The sequence below is a fragment of the Gekko japonicus genome, unplaced genomic scaffold (genome assembly GCF_001447785.1).
Source record: "Gekko japonicus isolate JY-2015 unplaced genomic scaffold, Gekko_japonicus_V1.1 scaffold1634, whole genome shotgun sequence".
Lineage (NCBI taxonomy): Eukaryota > Metazoa > Chordata > Lepidosauria > Squamata > Gekkonidae > Gekko > Gekko japonicus.
The window spans coordinates 368,769-388,329 of record NW_015173721.1 but is presented as its reverse complement, the minus strand read 5'-3'; the positions used below and the strand labels follow the sequence as shown (position 1 = coordinate 388,329).

The 19,561-nt window shown below is 46.8% G+C and overlaps 1 protein-coding gene across 1 annotated transcript in view; it reads left to right on the top strand.

Moving 5' to 3' along the window:
* The first annotated feature begins 3,155 nt into the window (after nt 1–3,155).
* The window catches only part of JAK3 (Janus kinase 3), a 39,911-nt gene continuing 23,505 nt past the window's right edge, over nt 3,156–19,561 (top strand). The window contains exons 1-9 of the mRNA XM_015423366.1: nt 3,156–3,357; nt 4,085–4,208; nt 7,604–7,715; nt 8,282–8,427; nt 9,913–10,198; nt 12,564–12,686; nt 13,980–14,137; nt 16,962–17,073; nt 18,254–18,440. Of these exons, the coding sequence (XP_015278852.1) occupies nt 3,156–3,357; nt 4,085–4,208; nt 7,604–7,715; nt 8,282–8,427; nt 9,913–10,198; nt 12,564–12,686; nt 13,980–14,137; nt 16,962–17,073; nt 18,254–18,440 (1,450 nt within the window). The remainder of the gene's footprint in view (nt 3,358–4,084; nt 4,209–7,603; nt 7,716–8,281; nt 8,428–9,912; nt 10,199–12,563; nt 12,687–13,979; nt 14,138–16,961; nt 17,074–18,253; nt 18,441–19,561) is intronic.

Below are 19,561 nucleotides of genomic sequence, written 5' to 3'. Positions count from 1 at the left end.
GGTTCTGGTGTCATTACTTACGGGGGGGAAGGGTATATTATTAAAGGGAAAGTTAATGCAAATTGAATTGCAGTTCTGGGGCACAGCCTTCTAGAAAAAGATAACTTTTGAAGAAGAAGAAGAGGAAGAGATTGGATTTATACCCTGCCCTTCACTACCCAAAGGTGTCTCAGAGCGGCTTACAAACTCCTTTCCCTTCCCCTCCCCCACAACAGACACCCTGTGAGGTGGGTGGGGCTGAGAGAACTCTTGACAGAGACTGCTCATTTTCAATAACAGCTCTTATCAGAACTACAGCTTGCCCAAGGTCATCCAGCCAGGTGCAAGTGGAGGAGTTGGGAATCAAGCCCGGTTCTCCCAGATTAGAGTCCGCACACTTAACCACTACACCAAACTGGCTCTCCGCCAGAAAATTGACTTTAGTGACACCCCTGGAAATAACCATAGGTGGCGGTCACACCTGCGAGATAAACCGGGGGGAAGCGAGGCTATTCCCTCAGGAGGAATTTGATTCACAGTTGTGCGATCACACAGTCCTTTGAAGCTGCGGGGGCAGCCCGCCACTGTGTGATCAGACGCAATCGGTGAGTCGTGGGTTTGTTTTTTGCCATTTGTTTCCGATTCGCTTAAATGGGGAATCGATGAATCGTGTCTCAGCACTGAGGGCTCCCTACGGAGTGTGCGATGATGTGCATACTGAGAGGGGGGGGGGACAACAGTACAGAGTTGGGATGGCCTGATGAGACCATCCCAACGCCACGAGAGAGTGCTGGAGCGATCCGACAGGGGAAGTCCGTCCGTGGCCCGTAGCGACCCGTTTGCTACCGGACTTTCCCTGGTGTCTTTTTTCCTCCGCTTCTGCAGCAGAGCAAAACAGGTTGCCGACGGGTGCGGGGTGCTTCCCAGATGTTCATGTCTCATTGCACCCTTCTGGTCTGGCATTCTGGTTTGCTAATGGAATTGTGTTGGGACTCTGCCAAGCTTTTGTGACCATTTTCTATTACGTTGTGATGCGCACCATTCATAACTCAACAGAATCCACTTCCTTTGCTGCCTCTTATAGGGCATTCATCCCCTGGGGGAGCTGAAAACAGACAGCCAAGATTAAATAACATCAGTACCTGGAGCTGATGAGAGTGTATTTCACATTATCATGTTAAAAAAAAGTTTAGTTTTAAAACACGCTTTATCTAAAAGACACAGTTACTGTTTTCCAAAAGGGCTTACACAATCTGAAATGTCTTACCATCTTATAATGTTCCCTTGTTACTATCCCAAGGAGATATCTAGCTGTTGGGCCAGTGTCATAAAAAGATCGTTCCTGTGGCACCTTAAAGGGCAACTATTTTATTGTGGCATAAACTTTTTGCAAACTTCATTCCACTTTGTGAGGTGCATGAAGTGGTATCCTCAGTTGGCAGGTATATGGGTGCAGAAAAAGCAGGTGAAGGAGTCAGTTTGGTGTAGTGGTTAAGTGTGTGGACTCTAATCTGGGAGAACTGGGTTTGATTCCCCACTCCTCCACTTGCAACTGCTGGATGACCTTGGGCAAGCCATAGTTCTGCCAGAGCTGTTCTCTCAAGGGCAGTTCTGGAAAGAGCTCTCTCAGCCCCACCTACCTCACAGGGTGTCTGTTGTGGGGAGGGGAAGGGAAAGGAGTTTGTAAGCCACTCTGAGACTCCAAGTGAAGGGTGGGGTATAAATCCAATCTCTTCTTCTTCTTCTTCTTCTTTGGTGCGGCTAATTGTGTGTGTGATCACGCTCATAATATATTTATTGGCATTTCTCTGTCTCCCTGCTTCAACATCTGTGTTTCATACCCCAACTGTAAATGTTACCAGACAGCTACAAGAAAATACATACATCCACCATTTCTCATAGAGCCATCATGTTGCAGTGATTAGAGTGTCAGACCAGGATCTGTAAGACCCAAGTTCAAACTCCCATGGAAGCTCAATGGGTGATCTTGGGCTAGTCCCACACTCAGTCCCACACTCTCAGCCTAACCTACCTCACAGGGTTGTTGTGAGGATAAACTGGAGGAGAGGAGAATAATGTAAGTCACTTTGGGCACCCTTTGGAGAGAAATAAATTAAATGTATAAACGAATTAAATATATAGATAAATTCATAGCACAGCTGACCAGTATCAATGGACATCTGCTGTAAATAGAAGAGAAGAGATTGGATTGATACCCCGCCCTTCACTCGGAGTCTCAGAGCAGTTTACAATCCCTTTCCTTTCCCATTCCCACCACAGACACCCTGTTCGGTAGGTGGGGCAGAGAGAGCTCTTTCAAGGACTGCTCTTAAGAGAACAGCTCTGAGAGAACTTGTGACTGACCCAAAGTCACACCAGCAGCTGCATGTGAAGGAGTGGGGAATCAAACCCGGTTCTCCCAGATTAGAGTCCACGCACCTAACCATTACACCAAACAAATACATTAGGCATCCCCCACCCCCCACGTAAGCCTTATAGAGGCATGGGAAATGGCTGCTTGGAAGGGGGGATTCTATGGCATTATACCCTTGCTGAGCTCCCTCCCCTCCCCAAACCCCGCCCTCCTGAGTCTGTACCTTCAAAATCTCCAGGAATTTCCCAACCTGGAGATGGCAACCCTGTCATGGATGCTTTGTGGTGGAGGGCTGGTTGCTACTGCAAGGTATGTCACACTGGATTTTGAGAGTAATCAGTATATACTGGTCATATCCACAGGGTTGCCAGCTCTGGGTTGGGAAATTCCTGGAGATTTGGGGGGCAGAGCTTGGGGAAGTTAGTTGGAGGGGCCTCAGCAGGGTATAATGCCATACAGTCGACCCTCAAAAGCAGACATTTTCCCCGGGGGGATTGATCTCTGTCGCCTGGAGATCAGCTGTCATTCTGGGAGATCCCCAGGCCCCACCTGGAGGCTGGCAACCCTACACTGTCAGCTCACTCTCTGTTGTGAGAGTGCCTTACTCATCGTGAAACCCCTCAGTCAGTGAGACCTCAGCATCGTTTTTAAAAAAATTTAGAGGGGAGACTCCTTCCCTTCTTCCCCCACTTTAACTGGTAACAAACATTTCAAAGTTGATCTCTCTGAGCCATAAACAAACAAGCCTCAGCTCCTCGGCCCACTAAGGAGAGCCATTTTTGCCTTCCTTCAGGTCGGAAGCATGCCTCCCACCAGCGACGACTCCCCCTTGATCAGCAGCAGATCCGACAGCCTGTCCTCCGCTAGCTCAGGGGTCCTACATGTCCATCTGTACTACCACCCAAACTCCGTCCAGTTGGCCCCAGATTCAGGAGGAAGTCTGACCTTCTCATACGGGGACTACACTGCCGAACAGCTCTGTGTGGCTGCGGCCAAAGCGTGTGGTAAGTTGAACATTCATTTTCACACAGAGACCCCTTTTCCGTGGCAGCTACAACCTTTGAGGGATAGCAAGAGCAGCAGACTATGACAAACCAGAAGGGGGGGAGGGAGTGTTTAGAAGGAGAAGGATGACGGGCTTGACTCTACCTCTCCTTCAGGCATCAGTGGCATTGGGATTTGGGAAATGCAGTCCGGTGGTCCTGGAGGAAAACAAATAGGTTACTAGGCAGAAAGTTAAAGGCCAGGCTCCTCAAAGGTAGCATTCTCGGAACTGCTTCCAGTTCCACACACAGGGCCAGCTAGGCAGGCACAGATTAGGGTTCTCCATGCAAGGATGGAGGGTGGGAGCCAGGATGGCCCCAGGAGAAAGGGTGCTCCCTAAAGTATCTCAGTTGGCCCTAGGCATGATGGAGGGGTACCTGGCCACATTTTCCCCCTCCCTCTGAATGTCCAATGACTACTGGAAACAGGGCCGGCTCACTCACTAGGCGAACTAGGCGATCGCCTAGAGCGGGCCGGCCTTTAGGGGCGCCACGGTGCACCCGGCCCCGTACTCTGGGAGTTTCTTGATTATTTGTGTTTTTCATTCTTCCTAAAATGCATTTATTTTTGAAAACTGGTGGGGACATGGGGGGGGGGGCGCGCCAGAAGGGATCCTCGCCTAGGGTGCAAAATAAGCTGGGGCCGGCCCTGTCTGGAAACCAAGATCCATCTTCTTGTTTCTCCCAGGTCTTCTTCCTGTCTGCCATCCCCTGTTCTCCCTGGCCACAGAAGATCTGTCATGCTGGTATCCGCCCAACCATGTCTTTCACGTGGACGAGTCGTGCAGCGCGGTGGTGATCTACAGAATTAGGTACTGTGGATGTCTCCAGGCTGAGATCGGCCCCCCTAAGATACGTCCCCTGTCTGGCACTCCCCTCCACCTTGTATTGTGCCTACCCAGCTCTTTGGCATTTCATGTTCTGCTTCTCCCTTTGCACTTATAGCCTCTTTCTTTCCGTTTCCCAGCCTCTCTTCTTGCTGAGTTCAACCTCCATATGCCATGAGCCTCTCTGGGGTGTCTGAGAGAAGACAGCATGGCTTGCTGAAGGCCACTGTGGCCGTCATGGCTGCACCAAGTCTACTTGATTTGAACATCAGTCTCTGGAGCTCTTGTGCCAGACCAGCTTGTTGTCATGTTTATAACAACACACACTGTGGGGAGGTGGTCAGAGAGTGACATGCCCAGAGCTTCTAATTGATCTAAGTTTTTTTTGTAATGGAGAGTTTTGATCAGACCTCTCCCCTTAACCCGCTTCAATGCACTTTCACCCTGTGGTTGATTGATCAGACGTGGCAGCCATGGAGTGGGGTGATCAGGCAAGTTTTTCTTTTCTTTTCTTTTAATGCCCCCCGGAGGGGATTTTTTACTGCATTTTTAAATAGATTACAAACTACAATGAAAAATTGTGAAGGGGTAACTACATCTAGGGAGAAAGGAAAGAAAACCACTACTAACTAAAACCCCAAGTATAGGAGATCATGACAATAGCTTATATAAATGTTAATCTTAAATTGCTAGTGTTACTTTGAACGTAGTCGGTTATGCTAAATTTTTAATCTTTTTATCCAATGTTTTAACTGTTTAAGAGAACCCCCAGAGCATCCCATAATAAAACTAAAGTTTTAAGGCACAATTCAGAGTCCTTCAGCCTTCATTTTATCTTATCTTTTCTAATCCTCAATTTATATGTACGCTTGGGGACAGCCGCCCCCTTATCGGAAAGAAAGTCCTCGTCGGAAGACACCGAGTTCAATTCACCATTGGATTTGCTGTCTTCTTTTTCCTTCTCGACCTCGGCTGTCTCTCCCAGCTGCATTCTCAGGAACTCATGTGCTTTGGAGACAGAGTCAATCTTTTATTTTTTATCGTGTAGTTCGAAAATGACTTATTCTGGAATTAACCATCTGTAGACAATGCTGTTTTGTTTGTAGAAAAAGGATTAAGTCTTTATATTTCTTTTTCTTTTGTTTCAAATGGAATGTCTTTTAGAATCCTGATGGTATTGTCTCTGATTTTCAAGGGTGTTCGCATAGTTGCTTTCAGGATAGAATCCGTCACATGTCGCTTTGAGAATCTGGCCACTATTTCCCCAGGCAGATTATTCTTTTTGATGTACATGGAATAGGACCTATAGACCACATCCATTTCGCTTGCAAGATACTCCGCTTTCAGATCTGTAACTGGGGCTAATGCTTCACTCAGGAGTTGCTTTAGATTCTCACCTTTTAATTGTGGGACCCATTGAAACCATAGGACCAAATTTGCTTTCTTCATTTGCAGCTGTAAAAGTTGTGATTCTTCCGAAGCTTGTTTCTTTTTCAGCTTTTGCACCTTTTTCTTGACTTTTTTCAAGTTGGCGTCCATTTCCTTCACCTTCTCAGCCGTTTGCTCCATTATTTTTAAAGTCTCAGTCAGTTGGAGCTGCTGAGTTACAAGATTCTGGTTTAGAGTCGTCAGCGGTTGTTTGATGTTAGTCATCTGGTCCAGCAGAGGGCGCAAGGAATCTGCCAACATTTTGGAGAACTCGGTGACCTCTTCCGGTTGAGGGCTCCAGATCCCGGCTGGTTTCACTTTTGCTGGTTTGTCTTTCTCTGCCCTCTTCCCCGCCATCTTTATGGATTGTTTACTTTTATGAAAACTTGCTAAAATCTCTGAAATACGCCCAAATGCTTAGCCGCACTCTGGTAAGTCTCTCAAAACAAATGTCAATGCTTTTTCTTCCGCTCCCCCCTCCCCCGCTCGCTTTTTCCGCCATTCCCAGGGGGTAGCTTTCGTTTTAAATTCTCGTATTCACTTTAACCCGACTCACTGTTCATTGTTGGTCATACAATCTTGCTCGGCACACGTTCAAAATGCTCGAACTCCGATGCTTGTCCCGGTCAGCGGCTCTAGATCCATATGGACACTCAGCGGCAGGACCGTCGGGACGGAGGAGCGCCTCAATTCCCCAGCATCGTGCTGGTGAAGAGGTCACCCCTCAAAATCCCCATGGCTAGGAGCCTTTTGCCAAGGCTCCGGGGGGGGGTAGCAACCCATCGCCCCCCCCCCTCCTTTCCACTGGTGCACAGATCACATCCCCGGGAGGTCCGGGAGATGCATCCGCCAGCATGTCGCCATAAACCGGAAGTCGATCAGGCAAGTTTTTCTAAGCATTTGTTTTTTGAGCATGCCATAAGTGCTTATGGGAAGCAGCGCTTCAAACTCCTGGCAGAATGGCAGCAGCTGGTGGCCAATGGGATTGCTGGAGGAGGCTGCTGGGATATGTAGTTCAGTGCAAAGGAAGTGTTTTCAAACCTGCTTTTGATAAATTCAACATTTCAAATGTTTCAAAGCTCAGGGGAGAGAATAGAGAAGCCTTATCCTGTGTCCTGTGGGCTGCTGGATTTTTTATTTCAAAGCTTGGAGCGAAGCTGGAGTCATGGGCATCGTTCTCAGACTGCCCTCTTCCCTCCCTGTGGCCTGAAAACACAGAAAAAAAGTACACAGGCATCTTTCCTAGAAAGCTTTTAAAAAAGAAAACACAGTTTTGATAAACTCCTTTGTGTGTGTGTGTGTGTGTGTGTGTGTGTGTGTGTGTGTGTGAGAGAGAGAGAGAGAGAGAGAGAGAGAGAGAGAGAGAGAGAGAGAGAGAGAGATATGCAGTTATGTGCACCTCACTAACTGCCTCAAAAAAAAAAGCCCTAAATCAGAAGGGAACATTCAGACTTCCCAAGCTGCTTGAGAGCGCAATGGATTGATCAGACATCCAGAAATGTGGGGTGCAACCACATGCACCAGGAAGTACCGGACTTTCCTCGGTGCCAAATAACTCTAGCTCGAAGACAGGTAAGAACAGGTGCCCACACCTGGGGAATGGAACACAGATGTTGCTGTCTGGACGTGCATTTTAAATCCTGAAGGGAACAGCGACAACACCAGATCAAGCAGCATGTCTGATCGCAGCCCAAGTCTATTGCTCTTTCGATGAACTAAATAACCTTCTATCAGCTGCACTGGAGTTCACGCAGTCATCGTTTCCACCCTCACCCCAACCCAAATCTTCCATCTCAGTAGATCGATATTTCAGTCCCATTGCCCCCACTTCAGGTGAATGCCCTCTATGCTTTAAGCCACTGATTCTTTAGAAAGCCTGTGTTTCAAATAAAACCCTCATTCCTTCCTGTCCAATCCTCCATCAAAGCACATGGGTCTTGTATCTTGGGCAGGTTTTTCTTCCCCAACTGGTTTGGGCCACGAAAGTCATATCGATTTGGGCCAGCAAACGACCAAGAGAAACCTGTACTGGATTACCCAACACTGGATTATCTCTTTGCCCAAGTGAGTATGTCACTTTCTAGTAATGCCTCTCAAGGAACTGTTGACTGGGCACCATTTCCTGTATATTACTTTTCCTCAGAATGAACTCCCAATGAGGTGGATGGGAGTTGCAGTTTTCATGGCCTTCTGAAGGCCAAGGAAACTACAGTTCCCATCACCCCCAGCAATCTAGTAGTTTTTGATCAGGCACCAAACAGTAACTACTACCTGGCTGCTCATGTAATAATGAATGTTGCCAATGACACAGATGTTTGAAATATGGCTCATGTTAAATTGCAAACAATCACTTAAGTGTGCACAAAAGTAAATGCACACCACAAGCAGAGCAAGTCTGATTTTCAGTCACATTCTTTCCCCTACCCAAACCCCGCCCTTCCCAAGCTCCACCCCCAAAATCTCCAGGTATTTCCCAACCCAGAGCTGGCAACCCCTAGTTGGTCCTAATAGAAGGTATTGCACAGATTCCTTGCTCAGTTTTGGACTCTGCACAGACCAATATGGCTGTACAACTGTTTCTACTATTGGAAGGAACATGACAACACATGAGGGAAACCATTCTTTCTCAGTCCCGCAGTGATTTCCTCAGTGGACAGATGGACGTGTCCTTAACTTTGGAGTCCCAAGAGACGTGTCTGGGCCTAGCTGTGCTTGACATGCTACGAATCTCAAAGGAGAGGAAACAGAACCCTCTCCAGGTACTCAGAACGATCAGGTGAGAATATCACCGGTGGGGGGGACATTCTCCAAAAATTGGTGCGGCCATGGTGAATAGAACTCCTAAAAAACTACAGTGCTTTGTGAAAAGGGGGCTAATTAAGGCCCAGCCATCTGGTCACCGGTGGTTGTGTCCTTTTCACTGTGAAAAACATAGTAGGCGCCTCAGTGACTGAGGGTCTCAGTGTCTGTGCAGAATTCCTTCTTGTCCTGCAAAGAGAATTTCTGATACGTCTATGAAGGATTCATAAGCAAAATGCCCCTGATCATGAGCAGAGGGGAATGCTTCAGAAGCAGATATCTATACCAAAGGTGGCAGCTTCAGAAATCAACAGAGCGAAAGAGCACTAGATTAAAGGAGGATCCCACAATGCCTTATGAGAAGGCAAAGCTGTGGAAACTTAACTTAGGGTGGGCCCCTTCAGAACCCTCCTGTCCATTCCTTATTGGACAAGGAGGACTCGCCTTACACCCATTTAGACTGAAATGTCAGCCTCAGCCAGATGATAAAGAAGAACAGTAGGGGTTTTTTAAGTGGCTTACAATCTCCTTCCCTTTCTCCAGGGGTCGTTTCGTAGAAAAAGAGCTAGGGGGACTCATTAGCATAACTCATTAGCATATGCCACACCCCCTGACATCACCGGAAGTGTGTCATAAGGCCACACCCTCTGACATCACTGGTAGCGTGTCATAAGGCCCCATCAGGGGCCCGGCGGTGGTCCTGCAAGGCCGGCGGGAGTGCGAGGAAGCCCCGCGAAGGCCCCCCCGGCCCCCAGCGGTCCCGGCCGCCGCTGGCCTTGCGGCTCCACTGCCGAGCCCCATGAGGGGCCCGCCCTGGCCCCAGGCAGGGGTGGGGAGAGGCGGGGAGGAAGCAACTTACCCTCCCTCTTCTCCTGCCTCCTCCTAGCTGAATGAGGGCTGGAAGCGGGGCACCCGAAGTGGGGGCGGGGCTTTGTTGTGTGGGGCTGAGAGAGTTCTCAGAGAACTGTGACTGGCCCAAGGTCCCCCAGCAGGTTTCATGTGGTGGAATGGGGAATCAAACCTGGTTCTTCATATTAGAGTCCACCACTCTTAACTACTACACAATACTGGCTGATGTGAGCCTCAGTCAAGTTGCTAGATCTCATGGATTTTGGTCTCCTATGCAGGCTTTCCAACCAGAGGGCCAAAATCTGAAGGTAAAGGGTATGAAAACAAAGGGACAATTTTTCTGGTTGGCATAAGGAGAGCTTTTGTCATTAGGTCCACCATGTGTCTATTAGGGTCCACCTTTGATCACCAGGCACAGCTAGGCTCCGCCCATCCTACCAGGAGAAGGAGGTAGTTGTACAAGTCTCACGACAACTCTAAACACCTTTCCATGTCCAGTTCTTAAACATATTTGGGGTTGTATGCTACTGCCTGCCTCAGCTACCTGTGGCACCTTCTTCCAACACAAGCAAGCAAGCTAATTCCTGATCTTGTTGCCTCCTCTCCTTTCCAGCTACAAGTCATGTCTTCCCGAGAAGCTGCGAAGCCAGCTGCGGACGCAAAACTTTGTCACTCGCAAACGTATCCGTCACCACGTGGGCCTTTCCCTCCACAAGATCAGCGTCCTTCAGACCGAAGGCCGCTCTCTTAAGCTGAAGTACCTCATGGAGCTGGAGAGTCTGCGGGGAGCCCCAGAACAGGAGACCTTCCTAACCAGGGCCCCGGGGGCCAAGGAGGCTAAGCGAGTGATCCGAGTCTGTGGGGAAACAGGGATCTCTTCGAGTCACAGTGAGGATGGGGTGAGAAGATTGCGGTCGAATCTACTTCCAGGTTCAGCTTATGGAGATGTCAGGGGATCTATGCGGGAAAAAATAGAGCAGAACCTAATTTAGGAGTAAGACAAATCTCACAGCATAGTATCCTGATTTGAATTGGTTTGGGGACAGTAAGCTTTCTGGGCATCTCTAGCAACAATATCTGGGGAATATTTTTGGGGGGGGAGCTAGCCACTGATTTTATTGTTCATGCTAATTCATTTCTGCGTACACCAAATGCAGGGGTCATTTTGTAGAAAAAGAGGTGCAGAAGCTCATTAGCATAACTTATTTGCATATGCCACACCCCCTGACATCACCAGAAGTATGTCAGAAGGCAACACCCACCGCTCAGGCTCCACTGGACTGTTTTGGATTGCTAGCTATTGGGGGGGGGACGTGCAGATCTGTCCTCACAGAGGAGGGAGAGCTTGTACCTGAATAAAACCTAGTCTTAAAGGTGCCACTGGACTGTTTTGGACCAGGGGGCCGGGGGGAGCTCTGCATCTTATCTGGCTGCTTCTTGCTTTGACTGAGGGCTGCTGGGAGCAGGGAGTGGGGCTTGTTGCATGTGCCCGCCCCCTGGGCTCTTTACTGCCAGAGCTCCGCTCCTGTGCACTCCTGCAGGAACTGACCCCTGACCAAATGTAAATCGTTCATTTAAATCCAGGACCGTCTCCACAGGAACTACATGTTACATACAGTTGCCTAATTTTTGTTCTAAAAGGAAATATAGACATGGGGCTACAGGCTGAACTGAGAGAAGGGGAATTTAATTTCCTTGCAAAAATCATGTACCTGTAAAGTTTCCCCAGCAGAGCTAAAATAACTTGGCGTGCCAGCTGTCAGGGGGGAAATGGCCCAAGAGGAAAAACTCAAATAGCCCTTTTTTTCTAGACATCCATTTCTCCTTATAAACTGCAGCTCCCACGGCTTCGTTCTGTTGATGTGTACTGTTTAAGAACAATAACTGCAAACCTGCTAACCACTTATTTATTTAATTTATTTACTTTTATTTATATCCTGCCTTTCACCCCAATGGGGACCCAAAGTGGCTTATACCATTCTCCACTCCTCTGTTTTATCCTCACAACCACCCTGTGAGGTAGGCAAGATCACTCAGCGAGCTTCTATTAGGGTTGCCAGGTCTTACCTGGCTGCCAGCAAAGGGGGTCCCTCTCCGTGCCCAGGACATTTTCGGTAACCATAGAGTTTTTTCTTACACACTAGAGCGTCCCCTGCGCAACGTGCCCTGTGTGATAATGTCCCCTCTGGGTGATGTCATTGCACTGGGCACGTTGGCGCGGATGGGGCTCTTTGGGAGCAGGGCTCCCCCCACCAGCTAGCTGGGTGGGGGCAGATTGGGGGCCCCTAAAGCAGGTAAACCCCCACCCCCATGGGGGAATGGCAATCCTAACTTCCATGGCACAAGTGGGAATTCAGACCTGGATTTCCCAGGTCTTAGTCCAACACTTTCACTGCTACACCACTCTTGAAGTTCCCCTCTCAGTTTACAGGGAGATTTAATAGGGGGAAATGTGTGCCAAGTTTTAAATTGTCCCAGTAGTAAGAGAGATTCTTAGATTTTGGAAGTAGAGATAAAACATTGCTATTACTACAATGACATCAAAACAGTACATACTACTATTATTACAAAAATATCAATACGCTTGGCACTATACAGCCCTGACCTACATAGCCCAAGCTAGCCTGATCTCATCAGATCCTGGAAGCTCAGCAGGGTCAGTCCTGGATGGGAGGCCTCCAAAGAAGTCCAGGGTTGCGACACAGAGGCGGGCAATGGCAAATGACCTCTGAACATCTCTTGCCTTGAAAACCCTGTGAGGTCACCATAAGTCCTGACAGCGACAACAAGGAAAAAAATTACAAGATAAGGGAGAAAAGGACAGGACTATGGTCCAAGGAGTGTACAAAACCTTTGTGCTCATGAGGTCTAGGAACTTGATTTTTTTAATGCTTGTATTTTTTGCACGACACTTCAAGCTTTAGAAAAGCAACCTAAAACAAAGAATGGCTAAAGCAAATAAAGAAAATGAGAGCAGTAACCTCCCACAAGTGACGCTTTTTGGCTCTGATAAAAGCGGAAATAGAGGATGTGACATAAAATTCAATTAAAAAAATGAACAGCAGGGAGAGACGAACAAGGAGGTACAGATTTTTTTTTAACCTCCTTTTTCAGTGGAACGATGGATCAAGAGCAAGTAACCAAATCTCATTTCCATTGTGAACCTCAGGAATCCATTTATGCCTTCTACTTCCCTTAATTCTACCCATTTCTAGGCCTGACTAGATCAATTTCTTGTCGTTTTCTTCTTTCCCATCCCTCCAGACCTGCCAGCCATTTTGTGATTTCCCCGAGATTACCGATATTAGCATCAAGCAAGCCAGCCGAGATGGTCTGCCGGTAGAGAACCGTGTTGTCAGCATAACCAAGACAGACAGCCGAGTCCTAGTGAGTCTGGGGGGGGGGCATGGTGGTTGATATTTCTGTCTCTCCCGGTTCCTTCCCCCCCACCAAGTTGTTTCAGTGCCTCTACTCAGTTGCTCAATGTCTGAATGAGAGTCGAGCTGCAAACAGGACAGAGGGGAGGAAATTTGCAAGCATTTTTGGCAATGTGCCCCTCGTGTTTTGGCAAATTTTCACACATCTTTACAAAATTTGTGTGAAAAACTATTCTCAAAACGGCCAGAGTGTCCCTTCATACTGGGATGTACAATCAAATGGTAATCCCAAACTCATTAAAAACAATAAAATGCAGAGAAACGATACCTCGATTTGAACCTAGATTCAGCTTCCAAAGTCCTCCTAGGAGGCTGAGCTCCAGGGATGGAGCCTTTTTTGCTGTGGCACTAAGAGTTTGCAACTCCATACAACAAGACGTTCATCCAGTGCCACCTCATTTTAGAAACACATACTTTTGTCAAGCCTTTGGTCAAAACGTTCCCCCTGCCTTGTATTATCTTGCTGGTCCATCTGTCATCCAACCTATCAAGTTCAAACCCGAGTCTTTTTTCTTCTTCTTTTTTTGCTGGGTTGTTATGTTATTCTTAAAAATTAGAGTATTGTCACTTTTCAACACTCTCATCTGTTTTCCTTCACCCCTTTCATGAATGATCTCAAGTTATTTTACACCAAGCTTCACGCTATTAATTCCTCATTTATTTTCCGCTGTTTTCAATCTTTTTAATGCTCATGGAAACCTCTAGAAGTATTTTTATGGGGTATAAATACTTGAAAGGGATGTGGAATGGTATGGTGTAGTCCAATCTCATCGGATCTCGGAGGCAAAGCAGTGTCGGTACTTGGACAGGAGACCACCAAGGAAGACTCTGCCGAGGAAGGCAATGGCAAACCCCCTCTGCTTCTCACTTGCCTTGAAAGCCCCTTGCTCGGGTCGCCATAAGTCAATTGCGATTTGATGGCACTTACAGACATATATACTTGAAGACAAATATATATATTTGAAGACAGATATATATACTTGAAGACAGATATATATATATACTTGGACAAATAAATAACACATCCTGCTCATTCCATTTCCTGGGTCATCCCCTATTCCCAAGGGCAGCTGGAGATAGCAGCTCTGAGCTAGCACAGTCTGACCCTCAACAATGTGGAGAGAGACTTCCCCACCCTGTTGTCTACCTAGAACTCAAAAGTGGCTGCAGGAAGGAAAAGGCCAGACCTTTGCAAGCCACAACTAATGTACCTCTTTAGCACCGGTTGCTTCTCTTCCAACAGGAGATGGAGTTCCTCACCCTGCAGGAGGCCTTGGCCTTCGTCTCACTGGTTGACGGCTACTACCGGCTAACCGTCGACACCCAGCACTACTTTTGCAAAGAAGTGGCTCCACCCCGGCTTCTTGAAGACCTGGAGAACCAATGCCATGGACCCATCAAGTGAGCAAAGAACCTCACACACCGCCACTATTTGGTGGAGGAGGGTCGTCTCCATCAGGCAGGGGCAATAATGAGGTTGAAACACCAGAAGGCAGACTTCAGGATGTTAGGAAGGACAACATCATGGAGGAAATTTCATGCAATGATTATTAAGCCAGTGAATGCTCAGATGGAAACTCTGTGTTCAAAGGGTAGCTTATTGTTCTCGCCTTCTCTGTTCTCCCCTCTCAACAACCTTGTGATGTAAATTATAACAACTGGCCCAAGTAAGCTTTGTGGGAGACTCAGGATTTGAACCCATCTACCCAGTTGCCATCTGACATTCTAACCACTAGACTACTTCTAAAACTAGCTGTAAAACTTTTAAAAATTGCACAGTCTAAGTAGACTTGCCAATTGCCGGGTCGGGCTTAAGAGTCTCCAGAAATACAATTAATCTCTAGACTACAGAGACCAGGTCCCCTGGGGGACACGGGCGGCTTCAGTGAGTGGACTGTACGGTATCATGTCCCCCAGTGAGCTTCCTCCTCTCCTCTCTCCAAGCATCTCCTCCAGATCTGCAGGAATTTCCCAAGCCAGGTTTGGCAACTTTAACTCCAAGTGCAATTAAAATTTCAAATTAGAAGTTGGAACAGCACCATTTCTGGACTTCCCCAAATTGGCTGTTGAATCTTGAGAGGTCTTCTGGTTAGATAAAGATTTTAGTTATTTTGAAAGTTTTTAGACACTTCTATTTTTTTAAAAAAAGACAAGCAAAATATGAACTACAGTAAGACATCAAGAAAACCAAGACAGCCATTAATGCAGCCACTAATATTCAGAAAACATTAGAATCCCAGGCCCCCACTTTACTTGAAGCAATTAACAAACAAAAAAAAGCCTAGATGCAGACTATCACCCTGCACTGTTTATTGGATGTCCTATCCTGTTGATCATATTGATTTATACTGTGTAATCTGTGTTGAGTCTCAGTGAGTCAGGCGGACTATTAAAAAATGGAAATAAAACCCAGCACTTACACCGTATCTTTCCAAAGATTTTTAAACCCTAAATGAATCTGTAATTGGAAATGTTGTACACAGAGTCAAGGGAGCTCCGTATTAATTCTAGCTTAGGGCTTTTCTGCATTCCCATTTTCCTTGTTTGTGTGTTCCTGTTGCTTGGGGGGGGGGTCCTGTTCTACATGTGCTTTGCTCCCTCTAGTGGTAAATTTGATATTACATTGTGTTGTGTCCAGAATAAAAAACTGTAGTTTAACAACAACAAGCCTTTATTACGGTCATAGACCAGTATAATAGAAGACAGATAAGTACAGATAAGGGAGCAATAAAATTATAAAATATTATGGCATCTAAAATTATAAATAAGAATCTAAAAGTGTTAAAATACAGACATGATAAAATCAATATTAAGATCAGAAATTAGATTTAGGCCTATCTGTACTTTATTTCTTTCCTAGTTTGGTATGCCAACCAACCAAATTTGGCAACCATCCTAGTCAGCTTTTGGTTATCCCCTGCCAGCATAGTTGAGAAAAGTATGCTTCTATTACGACCTGGAAAGGAATTAACTATAGGCTTGATCAAACTTCCCTAATGTTTTGATATATAATACAATCAAAAATTACATGTTCCAATGTTTCGTCAGCTCCCAACCCACATATACAACTTTTCCTCTGTGTTCTAGTATATCTCGCCTCCATTATGGCTGAGGGTAAGGCGTTGTATCTTAATAGGGTAAAAATTCTTCTGTGGTTGCAAATATCTAAATATTTGATATAAGATCTCAAAGTTATCTTATTAAATGTACTTACATCAAATACAGGGCTCCTAATCCTACTCACGTCCATCTGTCGTTCAACATCTAGTATTCTTTGTTTTAGAACTGATCTAGCCTGCTCATGTCCCAAGGACAGAATAAATTGTTTTGAAAAACCATAACAAACCAGTTTATCTTCTATCTGTTTCCGCCATAAGGGAACAAAGTTGTCCTGCATCATAGTATGGGAAAGGCCAGTGGATAAGAAAATCAGTTTTAACCAATAATGAAATGCAGCAATCCACAATCTTGCCTCCACCGTGACCAGGCCAGCCTCTAAGCGGATTGCAGCGTTTGAAACACTTGGTGGAACTTGAAAAATAGCTCTTAAAAAATTTCGATTGCGTTCTTTCAAGTAAGGTCAGATTTGCCAGGAGGGACAAAGGAGCTCCATATAATAATTGGGGTAAAACTTTTATAGTAAATAACTTAATGGCAGCTTCTAAGTTGCGACCTCCTTTGGACCAAAAGAACTTCGTAATAGCTCCAGCACTTTTCTTCGCATTGGCTGACAGGTAATCAACATGGTAGTTTAAATCTGCAGGGAGATAGCTGGGCATAAAGGAATGTAATATCGAATCGACAGTTAGACGGAGCAAGACACATGTGGGACAGGAAACAGCCCCCCCAAAGCAACAGGAACACACACAGAAGGAAAATAAGAATGCAGAAAATCCCTTACTCTAAACTGGTTCTAAAGCAAGGTCGGGCAAAAGAGAAGTTGGATCCCCAAGGGAAAGATTTGAGACCATGATTTTTTTAAAGGCCCGTGGCCTGTTTGAGAATAATTTTAATTTAACTTTGGGGGGAAATGTGTTTGTGTACATGAGTGAGTGAGCATTACAGTACAAAGGTGCTGGGAAGACCCTGGAAAAATGCCTTTTGGGGGCACCCGCTAATGTGAACCCCACTGTGAGGAATTCTTGCATCGTCCGACCACAGGGCCCCAAAGTCTGTGCCAGGAACATTATTACCAAATTACTGTGTTCATTTTGTCTACCTGCAGGTCAGAATTTGCAGTGAGCAAACTGAAGACAATGGGCCACGGGGCAGGATCCTACTTGCTTCGCCGAAACCCAGATGATTTCGACAGCTACCTGCTCACCATCTGTATCGAGGTGACGGAGTGGGTCCAGGAACTGACACATTGGGCTTACTGTGAAGGGGTGGGGCAGAAGCATTTCTTACTCAGGCAACAAGAGCAGATCGGGGAATTTCCATCGCCTTGAAGTGCCAGGCCCCCGAGTCGTGAAGTTGGCCCACACCAGAGCCAGGGCATTTTAGGTGGCGGCTCCTACCTGGTGGAATGAGCTCCCGGAGGAGATCCGGGCCCTGCAGGACCTCATACAGATCCGCAGGGCCTGAAAGGCGGAGCTCTTCCGCCGGGCCTTCGAGTAGGAGCCACCGCCGCCACTATTCCATCACCGAGATTCCATCATCCATCTACCGTATTGGGGGGGGGGTAGATGTCACCCGATTGAGCTGGGAAATAGTACTCCTGGCGCTCATGCTATTAAGAAAATCTGCCGCCAATGTGATTTGTTGCGCATCTTGGTTATTTTTATGTAAATTATTGTAGCACCATTTTTATCATGTACGTAACATTGTCTTACTGTTTTAAATTTTTAAACCCTATTTGTTAGCCGCCCTGAGACACAATGTGTAGGGCGGGATATAAGTCCCAAATAAATAAATAAATAAATAAATTTAAACATCAACACCAGAGTTAATTCGGAAGGGAGGGAGCAGATTAGAATGGGGTGTGTGGCTCTTTTAGAGGTGCCAAGCAATGCTGAAGTTATAAAACAGGTCCTGGGCTTCAGCTACATGTCTCGAATATCAAACCAGTGGGGGGAAATGACTGGTGGGAAGAAGGGTGAACTGCATAACCTCCCATTTTGACAAACCTGAATAAAGGTATGGGGGGGAGAGAAACATTCTAGCTTATAACATGATTCTGGAATGGATTCCGAGATCTGAGTAGGGTTGCCAGCTCTGATTTGGGAAAGACCTGGAGATCTGGGGGGTAGAGCCTGAGAAAGGTACAGTTTGGGAAGGGATTTCAATGGGCTATAATGCCGTAGCGCCTACCTTCCAAAGTGGCCATTTTCTCCAGATGAACTGATCTTTGTCGCACGGAGATCAGTTGTAAAGCCCGGCAGACCTCCAGCCACCAGCTGGAGGTTGGCAACCCTAGCCAGGCTGAAATCGGTGCACCCAACCTGGTAGTATAAGCAGCCCCATTTTCCCGTACTCCTTTGCCTGGATCATTCCCTCCATGGCTGCTTCCATCCCCAGGCACCGATCAGGAAGGACTTCAAAAGCCTGCTCATCCAGCGAAACAGAGATGGGACTTTCTCAACCACTGGTGTTCACAAGAAATTCTGCAGTTTGCAAGAGCTGCTGGGAGTCTGCCGGCAATACAGTCTCCAGGTAGACGGAATGGCCATCCAGCTGGACAAGTACTGCTGCCCACAACCCAAAGGTAAGTCCAGAACCAAGGGGTGCCAAGGCTCACCTGTCTCAGGCCTGGGACAGCTTCCTTAGACCCGTGGTCTGGTTCAGAAGAGTGCTATTTTATGTATTTATTTTTCAGATTTTTACCCCACCCTCCCGGCTGCAGCTGGCTCAGGGTGGCTTACATAAAAGCAGATAGTTACGTTAAAAACATAAGTTGCAATTGAAACAAATTATAAAATCATAGTGAAGTGCTAGTAGTTGTTGGTATTCGTATGATGGTAGCAGCCGGTATACAAAGTTCTCAGCTTGGAGTCAGCTCTCATTTTGAATGTCTTTGCAGGGCTTGCAGTTCTCTGGGTTGTGGATGGCAATTTCCAGAGTCCAGGGCCCTCTCACTTTCAACCAGTCAATGTTCTTCATTGGTGGTGGCCCCTCCCCAAAGCCTGGGGGAAGAGCTCTGTTTTACAGGCCCTGCGGAACTGTAAAAGGTCCCGCAGGGCCCTGATCTCCTCCAGGAACTCATTCCACCAGGATGGGTCCGCCACCAAAAAGGCCCTGGCCATCGACAGCCTAGCCTCCTTAAGACCCAGGAGGGCCAGCCAATTCTGAGCGCCTGACCGCAGTGCTCTCTGGGGAACATGTGGGGAAAGGCGGTCCCTTAGGTGTGTAGGTCCCTGACCATGTAGGGCTTTAAAGGTAAGAACCAGCACCTTGAAATGAATCCGGTATGCTATTGGCAGCCAGTGCAATGCCTAGAGAGCCCCATCAAGAACCTGGCCGTGGCATTTTGCACCAGCTGCAGCTTCCGAATTTGAGACAAGGGCAGCCCCATGTAGAGAGCATTACAGTAGTCCAGTCTCGAGGTGACCATCGCGTGGCTCACTGTCGCCATGTCATTGCGTAGGCTACTGGATGCTGATAATTCAACAAATTGCACTAATAACAGAAATAAACTTACCCTTGCACTCTAGATTCCATCTTTCTGGAGACATGGCATACATCTGTAAGCAGAAAAAGCTCAGAAACGTTAGTGTCGACTTTACTGATGTTGGCAAAAATAACGGTCGCACAAAAATGGAATCAAAAATATGTCCCCACATTAACATGCTGGCAAAAGAAGATCTGGGATTGCTTTATTCATGGGCA